At 48.9% G+C, this 19,804-nt stretch overlaps 1 protein-coding gene across 2 annotated transcripts; it reads left to right on the top strand.

Moving 5' to 3' along the window:
* Positions 1-1,510: 1,510 nt before the first annotated feature.
* itga3b (integrin, alpha 3b) lies at positions 1,511-19,391 on the top strand. 2 transcript variants are annotated; one of them, XM_076151909.1, is made up of 26 exons: positions 1,513-1,872; positions 9,833-9,960; positions 11,139-11,221; positions 11,311-11,560; positions 11,764-11,862; positions 12,496-12,694; positions 13,232-13,425; positions 14,045-14,133; positions 14,224-14,360; positions 14,482-14,571; positions 14,664-14,731; positions 14,814-14,956; positions 15,043-15,189; positions 15,273-15,370; positions 15,594-15,762; positions 15,911-15,985; positions 16,075-16,154; positions 16,240-16,317; positions 16,418-16,520; positions 16,736-16,912; positions 17,739-17,873; positions 17,968-18,081; positions 18,191-18,289; positions 18,372-18,497; positions 18,669-18,824; positions 19,255-19,391. In XM_076151909.1, the coding sequence occupies exons 1-25, from the start codon at positions 1,658-1,660 to the stop codon at positions 18,777-18,779; spliced, it is 3,207 nt and encodes a 1,068-aa protein (XP_076008024.1). In that variant the 5' UTR covers positions 1,513-1,657; the 3' UTR covers positions 18,780-18,824; positions 19,255-19,391. The 2 variants fall into 2 exon arrangements, with proteins under 2 accessions (XP_076008026.1, XP_076008024.1); XM_076151911.1 differs by lacking the exons at positions 17,739-17,873; positions 17,968-18,081; positions 18,191-18,289; ... (1 more) ...; positions 18,669-18,824; positions 19,255-19,391 and adding an exon at positions 17,135-17,709 and having other exon boundaries at positions 1,511-1,872.
* The last annotated feature ends 413 nt before the right edge of the window (positions 19,392-19,804 follow it).

Consider the following 19,804-nt stretch of genomic DNA (forward strand, 5'->3'; position numbering starts at 1 on the left):
CGGCGACACGTTTCAGATGTTTAAGGGCGGGACGGAGACCCAGAGGGGCCGAGGATCAGGTGCTCTGTGCATACAGGGGATGAATGTATGGGAATCGATCACATACAGTAAAGTAAAAGGTGGAGATCCAGTTGCTGGTCTTTTGTGGTCATACAGCTTTTAATGCCGTTTTGCTAATGACTTCTGCAGGAGGTTTGGTTGATGCTCGCACCCTCGTGTGGATCTAGATCCATCTGGGTAAAGGCAGCGGCAGGATATTGACACTGCACACACCGGCATGTTGTGGTCTCACCTTTAATCTGAATACTCAAACATAATGTTGAAGCCCAAATGAACTATTAAGAGTGTTGCATACTGGAATCTACAGCTACGGTTCTTTAGTTTGTGGTTATTGCAGCATTTTGCTTTGTTGGTGGAGAGGAAGACTTACTGTATATCAACATGTATAAGTCTATGGAATGCTTCTTAACCTGTGGAACACATCAGCTGTTATTCTGCTTTGCTGTTCCTCCTTTGGTTAAAAAGTGAAGTTCAAACTGAAAGTGTGTTTTGCATCTTGACCTGTTCTGACTCAAAGCAAAGTAGCTCCATCAATCTCCTCTAAACACCCGAGGCCGGTGCATGGAGGAGCAGGAGGCAGGATCCTGTGGTCGGCCTGTGGAATGTGCACAGTGAACCATATTCACCAAAGGGCATTATTCCTTCAGGGCCAGAGGCGGGAGAGAGATTAGCTCCAGGGGTGAGAGAAACTCCTGGAGCGTGAGGAGACGCAGAGTGGGAGCTGCAGCTCATCAATTAGAGGAAGTCAGCGGTGCCAGATGTTTCGGAGAGAGGAGTCGGCCAATAAAGCAGACGCGATGAAAGATCACACATCGCCGTGGAGATGCGAGGAGACGGAGGAGGACGGAGCTGGGGTTGGTCTCTCCACACCCCGGGCTCCAAAGAGTGAAGGGGTGTGTGTGTGTGTGAGGAAAGGATACTCTTAAAAACCTCTGGCATGTTCTCTGGACTCTCTAAGGGGATTAAGGGTTAAATGAACAAGAGTGCTCATGTGAGGGCGGCTGTGTGTGTGTGTGTGTGTGTGTGTGTGTGTGTGTGTGTGTGTACATCAGTGTGGAGGAGGTTTATTAGCAGGCCTGACTCTAATAAGACCCCCCCCCACACACACACACACAAACCAAAACACCACTGAAGTCCACCAACCTTAATGTTCAAGCATTGACCGACCTGATCAAACTTTTTCCTGTGAAAGTGAAAAATAAAATAAAATAAAATAAAATAAAATAAAATAGACTAAAAGTAGGTCAGAACGTTTTGTGTACTTTTTTCTTTTTTACAATTTATTACATTTTTTGGAACTTATAGAAGTGATAAAAAATGCAAATACATATTGCACAGATGAAATGTTCAACCAGTACAGAGAGAGAGAGAGAGAGAGAGAGAGAGAGAGAAAGAAAGAGAGAGAGAGAGAGCGAGCAGGGGGAGGCACGCACACACACACACACAAACTCATTCACTCACTCACTCACACACACGCCGACACACCAACACCTCCGCAGCCACAGTCACTCCAGAAAGCGCTGGGGGACAGGCGCCTTTCTGCGGGCAGCTACCTGTTGGACCTCTCGGTGTCGCGCCGGACCCGGAGCCGCGCCGGATGATCTCGGATCCAGGCGGACCAGGCCGCGGCCCGATCATGGCTCCGAGCCTGCTGCTGTGCGTCGTTCTGGCCGCGTATCACGGGACGCGGACCTGCAGCGGATTTAACATAGATGAACGGTTTCCGGTGATCAAAGAGGGCAAAACCAGAGGAAGCTTCTTTGGGTTCTCCGTCGCGCTCCACAAACAGACGCAGGGATCCAGCAAGTACCTGTAAGTGACCCCTCCATGTTCAATAACGTCCGCATTTACACCTGCTCCGACCCACATAACCGACCAGCGTCGCTCCGGCACATTGCGGCTGTTTGAGTGCGTAAAAGCCCGAAACGAAGCTTTTTACTCGGAGCACGTTGCGCTTTATCACCTGTCACAGGTTTATAAAGTGGCGCTAACACTTGTTAAAAGCTTCCAGCGGCTCTCATTGCGAAAACACACTTCCCTCGTCGGTGCTTATGGCGGTTCCTCTCATTTAACGAAGCTGTAGCTCATTAAAAACTGTACAAATGCACAACCAAACCCAGTTTAATGTAAATTTAACAGAACCGAATGGTTTCATGTGTCCTGTGTGTTAAAATGTGACGATTTTAGGGAATTAATACACGTGAGTGTGCGTGAAATGATTCATGTAAGTCCTTTAAAAGCCTCCAAAAGTTGTGTATGTGCATTTTCAACCAAGGTTTCTTCTAATTTCCCACAGAAAATCTATTTATTTAGTGTTTGGCATCATTTTTCAACATTTGAATTAACTGAGTGAGCTATGCAGTGATAGTCCTGATTAAATGGAGGTTCTGCTGGAGCTGCAGGTGGGTCAGGTGAACTGCATCCCAGCTGGGAGATCATCTGAGCTGTGCAGTCCAAACTGTGTCCCTCAGTCTCGTCCCATAGTGAGGACAATCAGGCTTTAACACTGAAGAACAGGAGACGTCAGATCAGTCTCGGGTTGCCATGTTTGTCCTGTTCTGTGCATTTTCCCCTCTTATCCCTTTCTGGAATGCACAGAGCGCCGTGACGCTCCACTCCGCTCCTCCTATCCCCGGGCTAAGAGCGTTCAGCTGAGACAGAAGTGGGGTTTGTGTTTCGCAATAAAGGTGTTCACTGGCCTGTAACACTTGTAGGTTGTTATTACCAAAGACACACAAACGCTGGCGTGGAGTTAAATGGAGATTGGGAGGATTTGCAGGAAAAACTCTGTGTGTGTGTGAAAGGAACAAGTTGTGTGTTTTGAGGACAGGAATGTGTGAGACACGTCTGCTTTTGTCCTCCACGGATTCTTTGACGAGAGATCTTCAAACTGTATCATTGTAAGGATTTCCGTGGCCAATTACAGCAGCAGCCCCTCCCCACCCCACCCCCCTCCTTCCGAATCCATGATCACACAGCGTGTTCATTACTGGCTACTATCTGTGTGCTCGCACCGCTTTGAAGAGAAATTCAGGGAAGAAAATCGCAAACCAGGGCCCACTTCCTGTGTGCTGTCAAGCGAGTACCCCCCCCCCCCCCCCCCCCCCAATGCACGGCCTATCAGCCTGTAATCTCTGCAAAGTGGGGGGGTTGATGAGTCTTTACTGAGAATTCCCCAGTTAGCAGAAAGGAGAGCAGTGTCCAGCTGAGGCGTGATCGATGGGCCACCCTGTCTCCCCGAAGAGATGGAGTCACCGTCCAGAGGGGCTGCAACCTAAGGAGACGACACACACAGGGACCCAGAGAGGCCGTGAAACGTCTCATCCAGTCTGAGTGTGAGGACATCGATCTTTAGCCGGCTGTGATTTGCAAAAGATGCAGTTTTAGGAGGAGAACGTTTACATAATATATGACATCGTACTGGATCACTTGCTATGTTTTGATATTTGAATTGGACCATGTTTCCATGGCTGCTGTATCTCATATATGAGCTCTTTAGTCCCCCGATGCCCCCGGTTAGTTTGCATCTTGCTGCTATATACGCCACACAAACAGCAGGATGTCAAACAGTGTTTCCGTGACCTTCCATGACCTTTTTTGGAATGCACTTGTAACCTGCACCTGCAACCACAATCTCTCCCTTTATGTTACCTTAAGGTCAGCGGCTCCATGTCTGTGTGTGTGTCTCTGTGCACGTACGTTCCTCCCTCACAACTGGAGTGTGAATATTTAGGAAATGCGAGACGGCGGGGATACGAACCAGTCACGGCACGTACGGGTTTAAAGTCGGAATGCTTTGAGTCGGCGTGAGTCAGACGGGGAGGAAAACGAAAACGATGGAGGTTTAGTGAAGATACCTGCTTTTATCCAATTAGTCTGAATGCGGCAAGGTGTGTTTTGCCTCGGCTGAAGCCATTTGAAGCACGTATGTTGCGTGGGGGGGTCCTGGGGTCGGTTAGTAACCCCATCTTGCCTCTGCCGTCTGTGGGGAGGAGCTGCACTCAAATCAACGTCAAATCTACCTGAGGCCAATTTGTAAGACACCTCCTCTCCCCTCCCCCTCTGCTTTGACTTGCCAGGAGAGATTTTTGTGCCTGAGAGGGCTTCTTTTTGTGAGTGTGTGTGTGTGTGTATTTGGGATCGTGGAGGAGGGACCTCCGGGCTGTCAGCTGGCCACCTATTGGCTCTTGCAGGCCCCCTGACCCCGTGGTATGCTCGGAATGTTTCACCCTTCTCTGCACACCGACGCGACCTGCCAGGTTTCAGGTTGAGACAAGACAGGACAGGGGAATGATGGTTTGTGAGGGGACAAACACACACACACACACACACACACACACACACACACACACACACACACACACACAGACGCACACATACACAGACGCACACATACAACCTCAGATACAATTCAACAAAATTAAACTTCAGCCGTCTGCAGCCAGAGCGAGAGATGAATATTTAAGGGGCTTTTCCAGGTAATTTCTGTCTGCCCGCTGTGGCCCGAGGTGATGAAAGTCGGCCATTTTAATTTGTGGGGGCTTTCCCCTGGCCCCGTTCCTCCTGCCAGGTTGAGATCAGCGCTCGACCTCACTGTAAGGCTCAGGCGCACTCATGTCTGAAGCCTGGTTTGAACACGCTCAGTGCTGCGCCGCATTCCTGCAAACCTCCTCTGCAGAAGAAGAAGAACACGTCACTGTGGTTTCCCCCAGAATGATAGAAAGATCATGATATCTGACCAAAGCACCATTAAACACGCAGCACCCGGGCCCTGTGGTGTGTGAGGCTGGAGTTGGCCTGGCCCTTTAAGGTGCATTAGCGCGGTGTTAATGGCGTTCATTGCCTGCGCCCAATCGCTTGGTAACGGCGTCACGTGTGGTTTTGTGTGTCTTCCCCGAGTGAGTGATGGCTTCTAATAAGGCGCTGAAGCGGGCAGCGGCAGGACGCCCGCGGCCTCCTGCTGGACCCGAGCTTTCACTGGAGAACCCCCTGCTGTGAAAACACTTTCAGTCCTCATCAAACTGGGGAAGATCGTTTTTGTATGGCATTTCACATTGACATGACATTTCTGACACCAGGTTACACAGAAAGTGGGTTATACGGGTGTGTGTAGATGTGGTGTGTGTGTGTGTGACCCTCCGTGTTTCATCTGTCGCTTGGTGTCCTAATGAGTTTGCTCTCTCGTCACTGTTTCACCAGGCAGATGGTCGTCTGCAAACAGCGGGCGATATCCCTGATACACGTACGCGTACGCGTACGCGTGCGTGTGCGTGTGCGTGTGTGTGTGTGTGTGTGTGTGTGTGTGTGTGTGTACTTTGTGCCATTTCCGCCTTTGTTTATCATCATTCCATCTGGTTCCCCTTTACGGCTGATCACACACACACACATTTCAGTGCTTCCACTCTGGTTCCTCTACGTCTCATTGTTACTTCACTTCCCCCGTCGGTCGATCGGCCGGTTACCAGACGACAGAGGAGGTGAGAGAGCAAGCCAGGCAACGGGTCTCTCGCCCGTAGAGACGAGCAGAGAGAGAGAGACAGTGCCTGATTGTAAACTTGTCCTTGGGTGTCTGCACGTCGTCTCTGTCCTGCTGTTCCGTCCACCTTCTACCTCGTTAATGATCGACACCATGTGACAGTTACACTCATTTGACTCGGCTTGACTGGCTTTGTCGCCTCTCAGCTCGGAAGGTCCTGAGTTTGAATCCCTTCTTTGCATGAAGTTGCAGATTGGGTGAAGTTAAATCTTTGAATCAACCCATCTTTCCTTCTTGCACCATCTGTTCTCAGTGCCCTGTTAGATCATGTAGGAAGGTCCAGGGCAGCACAGGTGGGTGTGAGTAATGCTGCTGGCACGGCGGTGATGCGTCCTGCACTTTCCCATTCCCAGCAGGTTGATCCACCGCAGACCCTCATGACTCTGTGTTTGTTTAAGGCCGACTCACCCGATAGCCACGAACCTGAGCGTGTCCACACAAAGCCAGCGTGTTAACAAGGGGGCGTGCTGCCGGTGAATGGCCTGATAGCTGTGTGTGTGTGTGTGTGTGTGTGTGTGTGTGTGTGTGTGTGTGTGTGTGTGTGTGTGTGTGTGTGTGTGTGTGTGTGTGTGTGTGTGTGTGTGTGTGTGTGTGTGTGTGTGTGTGTGTGTGTGTGTGTGTGTGTGTGTGTGTGTGTGTGTGTGTGTGTGTGTGTGTGGTCAGAAAACACCAGATTAACAAAGCTGCGTTGCAAAAGAGTGAAACGCACACAGTGATCACGTGACGTGTAACTGGGCGCCTCTGCAGCCGCGCTCGCCGCTCTCCGGCTGAAGCCATTATGTCGTCATAAAGTGCATAAACAGATCTGAGCCCCGGTCGCCTCTCGTCCTCAAAGCTTAATCCAATCTGCAAATTGAGTCCCTGCATTCAATATTATGCTTGTCTATTCGCTTTGTGGCTCTAAGTGGTAAATGTTCCCTGAAATCAATAGAGTTTCCTTTACTGTAACAGCCGAGTGATACCAGTGTGTGCGTGTGTGTGTGTAGTGTAATATTTTTGGATTTATAATAAGACACTTTAGAGAGCAATAATGTCTCCGTCTCTCTGTGATTACATTTCCGGCTTGGTTCCGACTTTATTGAAAGTATGTAACGGTTGTTGCTATAGCGCCATCATCAGGCTGATCTGGTTCCAGCTCGTTCACATGTAACATTCTGTCATGATTGACCCCAGAATTGTCAGAGGAAATGCCAAAAAAAGCCTGGATATGGATGAAACCCAGGAGGAAACATTTAGATTCCATGACCTAAGAATCCCATCCCCTGATGGGTTCCAGTCCCTCGTGGGTTAAACGGGCCCCGAGGTTCTGAAGTTCTTCTCGTAGCCTGGAGGGCCACGGCCGCGCCCGGCACAAACAGGTTGCCCCAGGGGCCTTATCTGGACAGGTTATCCGTCAGTTGCGTAACACCGACGCGGCTCAAACACGCCCACAGACGCTCAGATTCAAACGTCTCCGTCTCTCATTCCGTCTCTCCGTCTCCTTTGTGTCCCACTTGCTCTCACTTAAACAACAGTGTGTAATGACCCTCTTTCCCCCCATTGGCAGACCCGACCTGTCTCATGTGTCTTTATTTAGACGGGACCCAGATGAAGACGGATGTGCGGTTAATGAGACGACACAGAGCTCTTCAGTACTGACGCGACTTGGCGGCTCCTGCTCTGCTAATCCTGCAAAAATCCAAAGCGGGGAAGAGGAGAGAGACTTGGCGTATCAAACATGGCAGCCGGGGCGTGTTTGGGTTAGTTTGGTTTGGTTTAGCCGGTCGTTTTGGAGCAGAAAGGGGCGAATTTCAACATGTCCTCAGAGTTGGAATGCGGCTGTTGGTCCCCTCCTCCTCCTCCTCCTCCTCCTCCTTGGGCCTTTGACAGCCTGTTTATGAGGAGGTGATGAGCAGGGAGGAGAGCTCACAATGTAGCAGTGGGAACGTTGGGAAGACAAGGAGGCGGAATGTGACTGAGCCTCAAATCTATACTTGTATTTATGTTTTAATCTTATAAACTCAACTGAGGAAATAACAGACACAATGTGATGATTTGTTGTAAATAGACATCAGTATAAGCTGGAGTGATTCGGTCAGACTTCTTGTTTCCGTTGATCACTTCCTGTCGTCGATAGTAACATCATTAGTTCTGCCTTCCCACAGTCCTCTGTCTCTCTGTCTCTCTGTCTCTCAGTCTCATTGTGATGGTGTCAATCAGCGGCGTCCAATTGCCACAACAAACACAGACTGGGACCCACATGGCCGTGACGGGGGCGGCGAGCGTGTTTACCAAGCAGGCCGCCGCCCCTTCACCGTTCAGGGCTCTTTATCCTTTACGTCCAGTCCGTAAAGTTTGGTTGTCTTTCTAGCTCACACACACACACGTCTCTGTTGTGTCTCTCTAACAGCCGCGCTCGTTCTCCTTTGCCGTCTCTCTGCCTCGCTCGCTCTGCATGTCCTGTATAATCTCCCACGCTGTTGTATAATGAGCTTTGTTGTCCCTCAGGAATGGCTGAACTTGTTATGAGGCATTCAATGCTGGTTAGAGTTGGGAATAAGACGTCAGGTGGTCAAGAATCTGACTTACTGTAGTGCACACACACACACACACACACACACACACACACACACACACACACACACACACACACACACACACACACACGTCATGGAATCTGCATTACTGATCATGATCATCTGAACCCTGAGACGTGTACTTCTCTGGCCTCCCCCCCTAAAGGCGGCGGGAGGCCATCTGGTCTCGTCCCGGTTGTCATCACTCGGGCGAGGTCATTGATTAACGGCCCGCTGATGCTCGTGAGGCAGCAGAATGGAGAGATAATCATGTCTGTCTGTTTTCGGGACCATGCTGACGCGACGTGATGCAGCTCAGCTAGAAGACGAAGCCGCACAGTTTCAGTCTCGGTTCATAAGCAGACTAGAAAAGGTTAAAATCCCTCCCACGGCCACATTTCAGAACTTTCACACTGGCAGATGGGATGTTTGATCTAAACTGCTGAGTGTGTGTGTCCGTCCATGTGGAGGCTTTATCAGGTAGGTGTGTCTGTTTAAACACAGACTCCAGTGTGGGTGTGGCAGCGCCTGGTACAACCTCTCAATCTTTCCGTTGAGAGTGAAATCCCACAATGTGACCACATCATCATCATCGTCTTCCTCATCAAACACCTGTGATTCATTTTATTTGAGCCTTAGTAAATGTTTAACCTCTGAGACGAAACGGTAACAGAAGCATTTCCGTTATGATAAGAGCTTTGTGTGTGTGTGTGTGTGTGTGTGATTGTGTGTGTGTGAGCTTCTTCTCTCTAAAAGCTCAAACTGAATAGAAACAAGAACAATTGAATGATGGAACACCAAAGAACTCATAAAACTAAACTTTGATCTCAGGCTAAAATGTGAAGCTGACTTCCTGTTGAGTCATGGGAGCTGTTCTGATCTGTTGCCATGGTGACCTCGCATTAAAGGTGCTTTTTAAAGGCTGCACCCTTTATTTATCCAGACTTATCAGTGCCTCTCCCTGCAGGATGATTAACCCTCGCATGGCAACAGGCAACACGACCTCCAGCTCCACTCACACAACAAACCCTCTGCTTTAACACACACTGCAAACAGAACTGTGTGTGTGTGTGTGTGTGTGTTTGTGCTGGCCAGAAGAAGTGAGGCTAATAAATCTTGTGCACAGAGGAGTGAGCTCTTGACTTCAAAGGTGCTGATGGGGAGTGTGTGTGTGGGTGAGTGAACTAAAAGACAAGGTTCATCACCAAGTGAGGGGTGTGTGTGTGTGGTGCCCAGACTTGTCACAGGTCGTGCTCTTACTCCCCTGCTGTTCTTTGCCATCTCTCTTCAGACATACACACCCTTTTTGTCTCTCCGTATGAACCCATAACACAAAGCTGAAGCCTTGAAGTTGCGCAGGGGTGGGTGTGTGTGTGTGTGTGTGTGTGTGTGTGTGTGTGTGTGTGTGTGTGTGTGTGTGTGTGTGTGTGTGTGTGTGTGTGTGTGTGTGTGTGTGTGTGTGTGTGTGTGTGTGTGTGTGTGTGTGTGTGTGTGTGTGTGTGTGTGTGTGTGTGTGTGTGTGTGTTGACTGCCAGGTTTATCCTTGAAATGATCTGATGTTCATATGTTGCTGCTACAGTCTCAGTGTGATGTCGTATAACGCCACCAGACAGCTCTGATATTATCTGATCCCCTCTCTCTCTCTCTCTCTCCCTCCCTCACTGTGTGTGTGTGTGTCTAGACTCCTTACAGGGGCACCCAAAGAAAAGGCCTTATCTCTCCCTAACGTCAATGAAACGGGTGCCGTCTACTCCTGTCCCATTACCATGGAGACGGCAGACTGCTCCAGAATGGACCTGGTCAGCTCAAGTAAGCGCGACTCCAACACCCAAAAGAACTCAAAGCAGTGTTGAGGCCTCTTAGCAGCTACTTTACGTAGCGTGAGAACATGGAGGCTGACGGGTAACACACAGCTGTGGTCCAGGGTGAGAACGGTCAGCCATTCGGGAGAGAAATCTAAGTAAAGTCTTATGACATGTTCTCACAGTGATGTCGCCACAAACAGCTCAGCCTAGATTCTGCATCTAAGCTGACAGTCCACAGGTGCAGCTCAATGAATTAGAATATTGTGGAAAAGTTCATTTATCTCAGTAATTCAATTTAGAAAGGTAAACTCTCATATATTATAGATTCATTACACACAAAGTGAAATATTTCACGTCTTTATCTGTTTTAATGTTGATGATTCTGGCTTACAGCTCATGAACAGTTCCATCCTGTAGCCTCAGGGTGTCTCACTCTAATCAGCTCATGAACTCAAATCACCTGCTGAGGTTTCCTGAGCCTTTCCATCGTCTCAGTCGGCCACACACTCATGGGGAAGACCACCAGAGTCTCCCTTATTGAGAGGAACCTGTAGATTTAGGTCATTTTCATCCAAACTGGCTCACTGACATTGATTTCTCAGTAAGTTTTATCATTCTGGAGATATTTGGTGTCCAGTTTCTTTGTCCTTAGGCCTCTGAATGGACTTGTTAAAACCTTCACCTGAAGTTATAAATATAGTTAGATACAAATGTGTTCACCATTGCCTCAGAAAGTGTTTTACTCTGACATTTATCCAGGAAACGTCCCTCTTGTTTCCTTGTTCAGTCAAGCAGCTTTAATATGGGGTCATTAGCTGATAGACCTGGAGGTGGTCAGGCCCTCCGCAGGATCAGAGTCGGAGCCATAATGAAAGATTCTTCTTTTATTCCTCTGCACGTTTGATGTCGAAGGTTGAGGCGACTCTTAACATTTGTCGGGGCATGAACGCGCTGGGGCTGCGTTTCCTGTCACTGCGATCAGAGTAATGATGAAGGTTTGTGATACAATAGAGGGGCTGACATGGTTGGAATGTCTACTTAAGCCTGGTGGGATAACTGGAAATGGAACTTTTGGTATGAGATTACTAAACTATTACTATATCTCTAATAAGACCAGCGATGTCCAACATGCACACACACCCACACACACACATATATAATCAGTGTATGTACCACCCACAGCAAACCCCTCTGAGATGGTGGAGGGCATGTGGCTGGGCGTGACGGTGGCCAGCCAGAGGGATCAGCAGGCCGGACGTGTGCTGGTGAGACCCATTCCATTTCTCTGTTCACTGGCTTGAACTCTCAACATGAGGTTGCCAGGTTTGAACACTCACACCACCCTACTCTCCAGGCATGCGGTCATCGCTACGTGAAGATCGTCCAAGGCGGCACGGAGGAGCAGTGGCGGATGGTGGGAAAGTGCTACGTCCGAGGCAACGACCTGACCTTTGACCAGACGGATGACTGGCAGGCTGACAACTTCGAGATCTGCAACCCCAACTTTGACTACAACCTGGAGGGAATGTGCGGCATGGGCATCTCGGGCGGCATGACGGAAACAGACGTCTACGTGGGCTCCACGGGCAGCTACGTGTGGCAAGGTGGGCACGGAAATAGTTAAAGCCCAAAACCGGCGCGTTTAGTCTGAATAATGGGCAGGTTTCACAGACGGGGATTAAACTCAGGCTCAGACCATCCAGGTGTTAGTCTAACTGTGGGATCGGTCTATGTGTGGGAAGCAGCTCCTTTGTTGTTTGGAGCAGATTTGAACATTGTTGTGTGTGTTTGCTTTGTGTGTGTGCAGGTGACGTTCATGTTATGTGGAGAAATCCAGATCCAGATTATCCCTGGGACAACACGATCAAACACTTTGACCAGCTGAACAGGAGATACAGCTACATGGGTAAGAGAAGACACATGGGGCGTATCACTCAAAGCACACATTGGCTGAATTCAGACATTAACCTGTGACTTCATACGGCCGTTAGACTCTTTAGCTTCCCTATCTAAAGAGGAAGTGTATACAATTAAAAAGTGTGCGGCGAATCGACTGGAGCGTCACAGCCGTGGTGCCAAAGATAACAACCTGGGGAAGACAAAGACCACACTGTTTGTTATAATAAAATCATTGTGATGTGCAGAATCTCAAAGTTGCAGCACCAGATGTTTGCACCACTTCACTTTGGAAAAGAAAACCAGTTCAGTCACTTTTGATTTTAAACACTTTTGATCAGTTTGAGGAAATTATTCAGGGTTTCTTGAAGTTTGATAATCTCTCTCTCTCTATGTCCCTCTCTCTCTTTCTCGTTGTTCATATCCTTTGTGGTTTCAGTGAACGTGCACTCTGCCTTGTGTCTGATCTCTCATCTGTTCTGCTTGCCTTACTGCGGCTGGTTGTTACTTCCTGTTATCTGTCTGAGACGCGTATGCAGCCACACCTGTAGCCGCACTGGATGATCAACGTCTCGGCTCACGTTGCCTCACTGTGACTCTTCCTCTTTGAGACAATGTAACTCACTGATTAAACAATTCACAGGTTATTCGGCCCTGGAAGAAAAGAAGTTGCTCAGCCAGGATGACTACACAGTGGTGGCGGGGTCTCCCAGGGACGAGTCCAAGGGCTCCGTGCTGCTGGGGAGGAAAGTGGACATGGTGCAGCAGCTCATCATCCCCGGGGAACAAGTTGGCTCCTACTTTGGGAACAGCCTGGCCGTCGCCGACCTCAACAATGACGGGTACGACCGCGATCATGGGAAACATCACAACACACACAGATGTTTTACAACTTAAGTGAATGATATGAAAAACGATTATGAGTAAACAAATCCACATCAGGACGCCATGGTAACCCTGCACCAAATCACTCTTATACTGGTCGGACTCCGTCACTTATTAATGATACAAATTATAAAAGAGCGATTGTTTGATAGATAAATAGGCCAGGGATACAAATAGGTTTGTAGTTGAAGGATAATGGCCGGCCTGTAACTGTGTGTTGCTTGCCTCGTGCTTGAACGCTCTGTGGCACTGATGGGCTCTGTTATGTGGAGAATGTGGGGCACTGATGAGAGCAGAGATCCTGTCATCAGCAGCTCAGATAAGACGTTCCTCATGACGCCACGCTGGAGTGAGACAGGCAGGAGTGAGACACGCTTGGCTGTGCATTGTCACGTTAAAGAGTCCAGAGATTTAGAGATGCAACCTTGATGATGAATTATGAGCAGTGTTTGGCGTGTGTTCACTTGTGTGTGTGTTGTCTCTGCGTGTTCCAGCTGGAACGACCTGATCGTGGGCGCGCCGTTTTACTTTGATCGCATGAAGGATCAGGGAGGAGCAGCCTACATTTTCATGAACGAAAACGGATCTTTTCAGAAGGCCGCCAGCTTGGTGCTGACGGGTCCGGTCGCCTCTGCGTTCGGTTTGGCGCTCGCCGCCATCGGTGATGTCAACCAAGATGGATTCCAAGGTATGAAGGCTACATTATCCCTCTCTCTCTCTCCCTCCCTCCCTCCCTCCCTCCCTCCCTCCCTCCCTCTCTCTCTGTGTGTGGACTTTCATTGTATCATTACAGGAAATAAAGGATTATTCTGCCTTTGTAATTTGTTTGCTTTTCCACCGTCTGCTCCTCGTGCACACCTGGCCTTTGGAGCAGAGGGAGTCCCTCTCCCAAACTTTCCTCCCCCTCTTACATTTTTAAGGGGGTTTTCCCTTCATTATCCTCAAGAGCTTTTGGCTGGGCTGGGAACGGTTTATTGTATGGGCCTATAAAGTACACAGAAGTTAGGTAGCAGCATTTCAGACATTGACCAGTGCTGATGGTTGATAAATGCTTCTTAGTGGCGTTCAACCCCTCGAACTCCACATTTGTAACTCAAAGTCCCCGTTTATGACCCTCCTGTATTTTCACAATGCTGTGTTGTTACATGGAGTTGCAGTCCGTTTGATCCATTCTTTTACTTTTCAATATCTGTTACTCTGCTGCCACCTAGAGGCATGCTCTCCCTTCATACAGGCCTCTCTCCTTTCCTCGCTCCCTCCCCTCTAGTTTCTCCCTCTCAGCAGCTCTCTGTTGTATCTGTCTGCAGACATTGCGATCGGAGCGCCGTTCCACGAGACGGGAAAGGTCTACATCTGGATGGGAAGTAAGCAGGGAATCTCGAAGGAGCCCAGTCAGGTAACAGTCACTTTTGCTGTGATGGCTATAAGATCTGATTTGTTGTTTGTCTCTGGAGTCTCATTAATGTGTCGTTGCTGCCTTCTACAGGTGATCGAGGGGAAATCAGTAGGTAATGGAGGATTCAACACTTTTGGATACTCCATCACCGGAGGGATGGACATGGACGACAATAAATATCCGGACATCTTGGTGGGATCTCTGGATGATCGCATTGCTCTGCTCAGGTAGAAAACATGTACTATAATAACTATAATATAACTCTTTGACTTTGTTTTGTTTATAAATTTTAGCATTTCTTAGATATTTACACAACTTTTTTAATTGTTTGTGTGTGTGTGAGTTCAGGGCCCGACCGGTGATCCACCTCACCAAGACTTTCACTGTGGAGCCAAAGATAGTGGATCCAAACCTTTGTACAGCTGGACAGCCGACCTGGTGAGAGGAGTCACTGTGACTCTCAGCCTGAACCTGATCTGCTCAACTTTAGTTCTAAAAGTTGTTGTGTTGTTGTCTTTTGTAATCCACAGTATCACAGCCACGGTGTGTGTGTCATACACACTCAGCAACGGCAACAAAGACTTCAAGAGGGACATCAGTAAGCTGACTTTACTTTGTTCCATTAATCGATGCAGCGAACGTCTTGATGTTAATTTTATCCGTGTTTCTTCTTTGTAAAGCGGTCAAATACACACTGAAGGCGGACATGGAGAGGAGGAGCCCACGTGTTCGTTTCCTGGACAACAACCACGACATGTACAGCGGCTCCATCACCTTGACGTCGTCTAAAAGCAAATGTGTTGTGCAGGAACTGACTGTGATAGTAAGAAATACAGAAACAGACGCTTGTTTGAATATTAAACATTTATACAGCCTATAGAGTAAGATGCAGCAAACTGGGTTCTACAGGCGCCTGTGAAGGACAAACTGGAGCCGGTGGTCTTCTCTCTCAGCTTGTCTTTAAGCGAGCAGAAAGCTAAAGTCAGACGCACCCTGCAGAACCTGGACGCCTTCCCGGTGCTCAGCCAGAAGCAGAAACTCAGTCAGAGAGCGGAGGTACGGAGCTCAGAAGTCATGAAGACGCACAGATAGAGAACGGAATCTGCATCCGCACGTCAGTAAACTCTCCTTTCCTGCAGATTAATTTCCAGAAGGAGTGCGGCTCCGACAACAGATGCACCAGCAACCTGCAGCTGACGGCTCAGTATGCCGACGATAAGGAAAGTCCTTACCCCAGGTGAGACGGCATTCCTGACTGAATAGTTACACACACACACACAATTACACACTCACCTCTCAGGCTCACACAGATACTTGTATTGGCCTGGAGCTGCGACTTCCTGCCAAAATATGTCAGCGTTGGATTTAACCCATTTTATGCTTCAAAAACAAACAAACTCATCAATAATTTATCAATAACGTTCAGGGGAAGTTGTTCCTAATGTCTCCCTGCGTCCCAGGCAGGGCCGGTTCCAGGTGCTCCAGTTCAGCAGAGACGTGAAGAAGGTGATGCTGATGGTGGAAGTGAGCAACCTGGCGGCACCGGGGAAACTGAACGAGGACGCCCATCTGGCTGCGCTCAACGTCACCATCCCCGACGCGCTCAGCTACTATGGCGTCAGGTCCATGGTACGTCCAGCAGGGGGCAGCGTGGGACAGAGCAGAGGGAGGGGTTGATGGCGGAGGGTGGTTTTTCCATCTACAGCAGTGCATTCGCTTTGTGGTTGTCATAGTAACGGCACGGGATCGCTGTTTCAATCTGCTCTCCTGTGTTTAGGATCATGATGTAGAATGCAGATTTGAAGACTTTGTGATTTGTGAGCTGGGGAATCCACTGAAGAGCAACGAAAGGGTGAGTTTGAGGAGTTTCCTTCCTTCCTTATTTCCTACTTCCTTCCTTCCTTCCTTCCTTCCTTCCTGACGCTTGCGCACATTCCTCAGGTTTCGCTGCTGCTCATCTTTGAGACGCTGGGCATTGACCTGTACACACAGGAGGTGGAGTGCCAGCTGCTTCTGTCCACGTAAGACATCTGTCCAACATCATGATGAATTCTACATTTGATGGATTCTCTAGAAGGTGTCATGGTAACAGTGTTTTTCCCTCAGTGTCAGTGAGCAGAATGACCTTCGACCTGTGCCTGTGGTGCTGCTGATTGAGAACACCATCATCCCCTCCTTCTCCATGTGTGTACCTTTTTAAAAAAAATATATACTACATATAAAACTTCTTCTTCTTCTTCTGCTGCTGCTGTCATGGTAACGTCTCACTCCCGTTCCCGCGCAGAGAGAAGTCACAGGTGTGGAGGTATTTCAGCGGGACAGTGATGGGGGAGTCGGCCATGGTGGCGACCGCCGACGTGGGCAGCCTGGTGGAGTTCACCGTCAATGTGAGTCATGAGGTCGTGCGTCCGTGGCGCCCGTTCATTTGAGGCCAGCCGGGTTTATTCTCGGCGTGTTTGGTTTGTGGAGGAGGCAGGACGAGGGGGCGGCGGCTTTTACAAGCGAGAATCACAAGCCGAGCGAGTCAAGGATGTTATTTCACACAAACATACATGTTTGGTTTGTCTCCTACTGAATCTATCTGACCTTTGATCCCCTCTAGGTGGACGCCGGGGGCCAGCCGCTCGGGGACTTGGGCACACTGGCGCTGGAGTTCTCGTGGCCTTTTGAGGTCGCCAACGGCAAGTGGCTGCTGTACCTGACGGAGATCATCTTACAGGGGACAGCGGAGACGCACTGCGTCCCTGCAGGAGGTGTTGTCAACCTGCTCAACCTGACCGTAAGCATCACAACAACAACAACCTCAACAACAATGAGGTCATACCTTTACTGTGTTTATTGTACATTTAGATACAGATTTACATCCTTCCTTCTTTCCAAATCGACATTTTCGTCTCCTAAATCCAAACACATTAAAGCTTTTAACTTCTGATTAGCGAGTTGATCTCTCAGCTCTGGTTTGTGACACGTTCAGCTTTCATATCTTGCTCCTCTCCTCCAGTATTGTTGTTCCACTGAGGCTTTGATGGCTGCCGCTCCTCAGCCCACTGCTCTACACACACCCATCCCAAAAAACACCCCAAACACCAGCGAAATACCACAACGGCTCTAATGAAAGGCTGGAAGAGGGTCAAAATCTGGGGCAAGGTTCCTTTATGAATGCTGAGGAGAAAGCAGCTTTTGTACTCGCAGAGCGTCACAGAGCGTCCCTGATCTAATCTGTATTTATACGAGGTATTTGTTATTGTATTCATATTGATGTGTGTGTCTGAAGCAGCTTGCCGTCGCGATTTCCAGCTGTGTGAGTCTGTGGCACAGCAGAGTGTGAAGTTGCTCCCTCTGCCAAACCACAGCTGCTCAGAAATACATTTTGGAAAAACTTGAGCGTCGCCACATGCAAACCTCGCACAGTTCAAAATAGTCGCTCCTAATGTGTGTGTGTGTGTGTGTGTGGCCTACATATAGACAGTGGGGATGACAGTTCTATTTGGAGGAGAGTTTGGTAACGTCTTTATCAAACCCAGTAATTACCAGCAGTCTACTGATGTCATGTCTTCTTCCCTCCGTCTCCTCTGCTTCCTCCTCTTCCTCTCTTGTCTCCCAAGTTGCCGCAGGAGAGATTGAAGCGTTCCAAGCGGCAGGTGGCGGCGGACGATGGCGACGACGCCGGGCAGCCACAGATCATCGAGCCGCAGGTGGCCGTCACGCTGCTCAGCTCTCGTAAACTCCCCTACAAGCTGGTAAGGGTGTAGAAATGACCTTTGACCCTAAACTGTGTCCACAACTGGTGGCCGCTCGTGTGTGTGAGTCACTCTCTCTGGCTTTGTGATGCAGGATTGCTCCCAGGGGACGGCGCGCTGCGTGAACTTTACCTGCCCGCTGCTCAACATGACCAAAACAGCAAAGGTCATCGTCAGGTCACGCTTGTGGAACAGCACCATGCTCGAGGTCAGCTCACCCCCGCTGAGATGTACATGGAGAAATAGCTCAATAATTGTAGTTATGTTTCTACTACATAGTTACATAGTGATGATCATTTGTTCTTGGTTGCTTGCAGGACTATGCCAATGCTGGGAGGGTTGAGGTCAAAGGTCAAGTCATGCTGAAGCTCATCACAGACAAGCCAGCCATCAAGATGAACAGTGAGACCAGAGAGGTGAGCGCTGGGGATGATGAGGATGATGTGATGATGATGAACAGAGGATTACCGCTGACTTGGCAGCGTTGTCTCCTTGTAGTTCACGGTGCACATCGACCCCGTGATAGGAGAGGAGGCGCATTACGAGGTAAAGCTGTGGATCATCATCACTGCAGGCGTGGCAGGAATTCTGCTCCTGGGCGTCATCATCCTCATTCTGTGGAAGGTGAGAGGAGAACACGTGAACATTACGCCCGCAAGACCGATGATGATTTGTGTGCCACATGTTTTGCTGACACCGCAGGTCTCCTGTACGACCTGCTGACTCGTCTATCTGACTGTTCTGTAACTGCTGCCCCTCCCCCCCCCTCCCCCCTTCCTCCTCCTCCTCCTCCAGTGTGGCTTCTTCCGCAGGGCCAGCAGGAGGGAGATGTATGAGGCCAAGGCCCAGAAGGCTGAGATGAAGATCCAGCCCTCTGAGACAGAGAGGCTGACCGAGGACTACTGAGGGGCCCCCATGGGTCCCCCCAGCACGCATCAGTGGGGTTTTTGGGTAATGTCCCATCTAGCTACAGTCTGCGGTGTGATTCAGCTCTTTACTGACTTTGCTCTCTGGCTCTTAAACTTCTTCTGTCGTCCCTAAATAACGTTTCTTCTTCTACTCTTCTTCCAGGCTGATGTGTAACTGCTGAACCTTTGCTCACTTGTTTGTTGTTCACTAATTGATCTTTCTTTTCCTTCTTTCTCAGTGGGGTTTTTTCGGTTTCTCGCTTGCCAAACTTGATTACAGTCCCTAACCCTCTCCATATCATCTCTCCTGTTACTAACTGATTTACTTTTTTCAGTAGAGATAAGTTTGTCAACAGTTATAATCATTGAAGTAGCTTGTAAAGCTATTCAAATAAGCTTCCGCCCACACTGCCCTCCAGCTGTTTAAGCGTCTCCTCTTTAACTTCATCTCCTTGTCTCCCTCTCCAAACTAGCTGGGCTTTTTCAAGCGTGCCATCTACTACCGGATAATGCCAAAGCACCAGGGGGTGAAGATCCGCAAGGCTGAGCGCTATCAGTTCAATCTGGGCTTTCAGCCTGAGGAGCCACAGAAAAAGTATTGGATCACCAACTGGACAGAAATGCAGCATTTCTACTACTGAAGCTGAGGTCGCCGGCGCCACGCCGCTGTGACTCGGACCCAAAGGAGAACATTGGGCCCGGTCAGGACTTTGTAGTGTGTGTGGACCGACTGTGTGGACCGACAGCACATTCAATTTGAAACTTTTCTGTATATTTTAGTCATTTTCCAGTGCAATATACTGAACATTTGTGTTGCAGATTGTAATTTGTTGAGTATTTTTAATGAACACAGTGTTGTACAGTGGAGTCGGGTTAAATTGTTCTGATTATACTGCTGGTTTTATACCAAACAAGGTGTTTGCATGTATATTTTCATTTCTTTTCTCCATCGTTAGAGCTAATGCGGGTCATTCATAATTTTTACTCCCAGCGTGTCTGTTTTATCTCTAATCAGGAGTACGA

The sequence above is a fragment of the Genypterus blacodes genome, unplaced genomic scaffold (genome assembly GCF_046128005.1).
Source record: "Genypterus blacodes isolate CSIRO-AG114 ecotype Tasmania unplaced genomic scaffold, CSIRO-AGI_Gbla_v1 ptg000055l_1, whole genome shotgun sequence".
Classification (NCBI taxonomy): domain Eukaryota; kingdom Metazoa; phylum Chordata; class Actinopteri; order Ophidiiformes; family Ophidiidae; genus Genypterus; species Genypterus blacodes.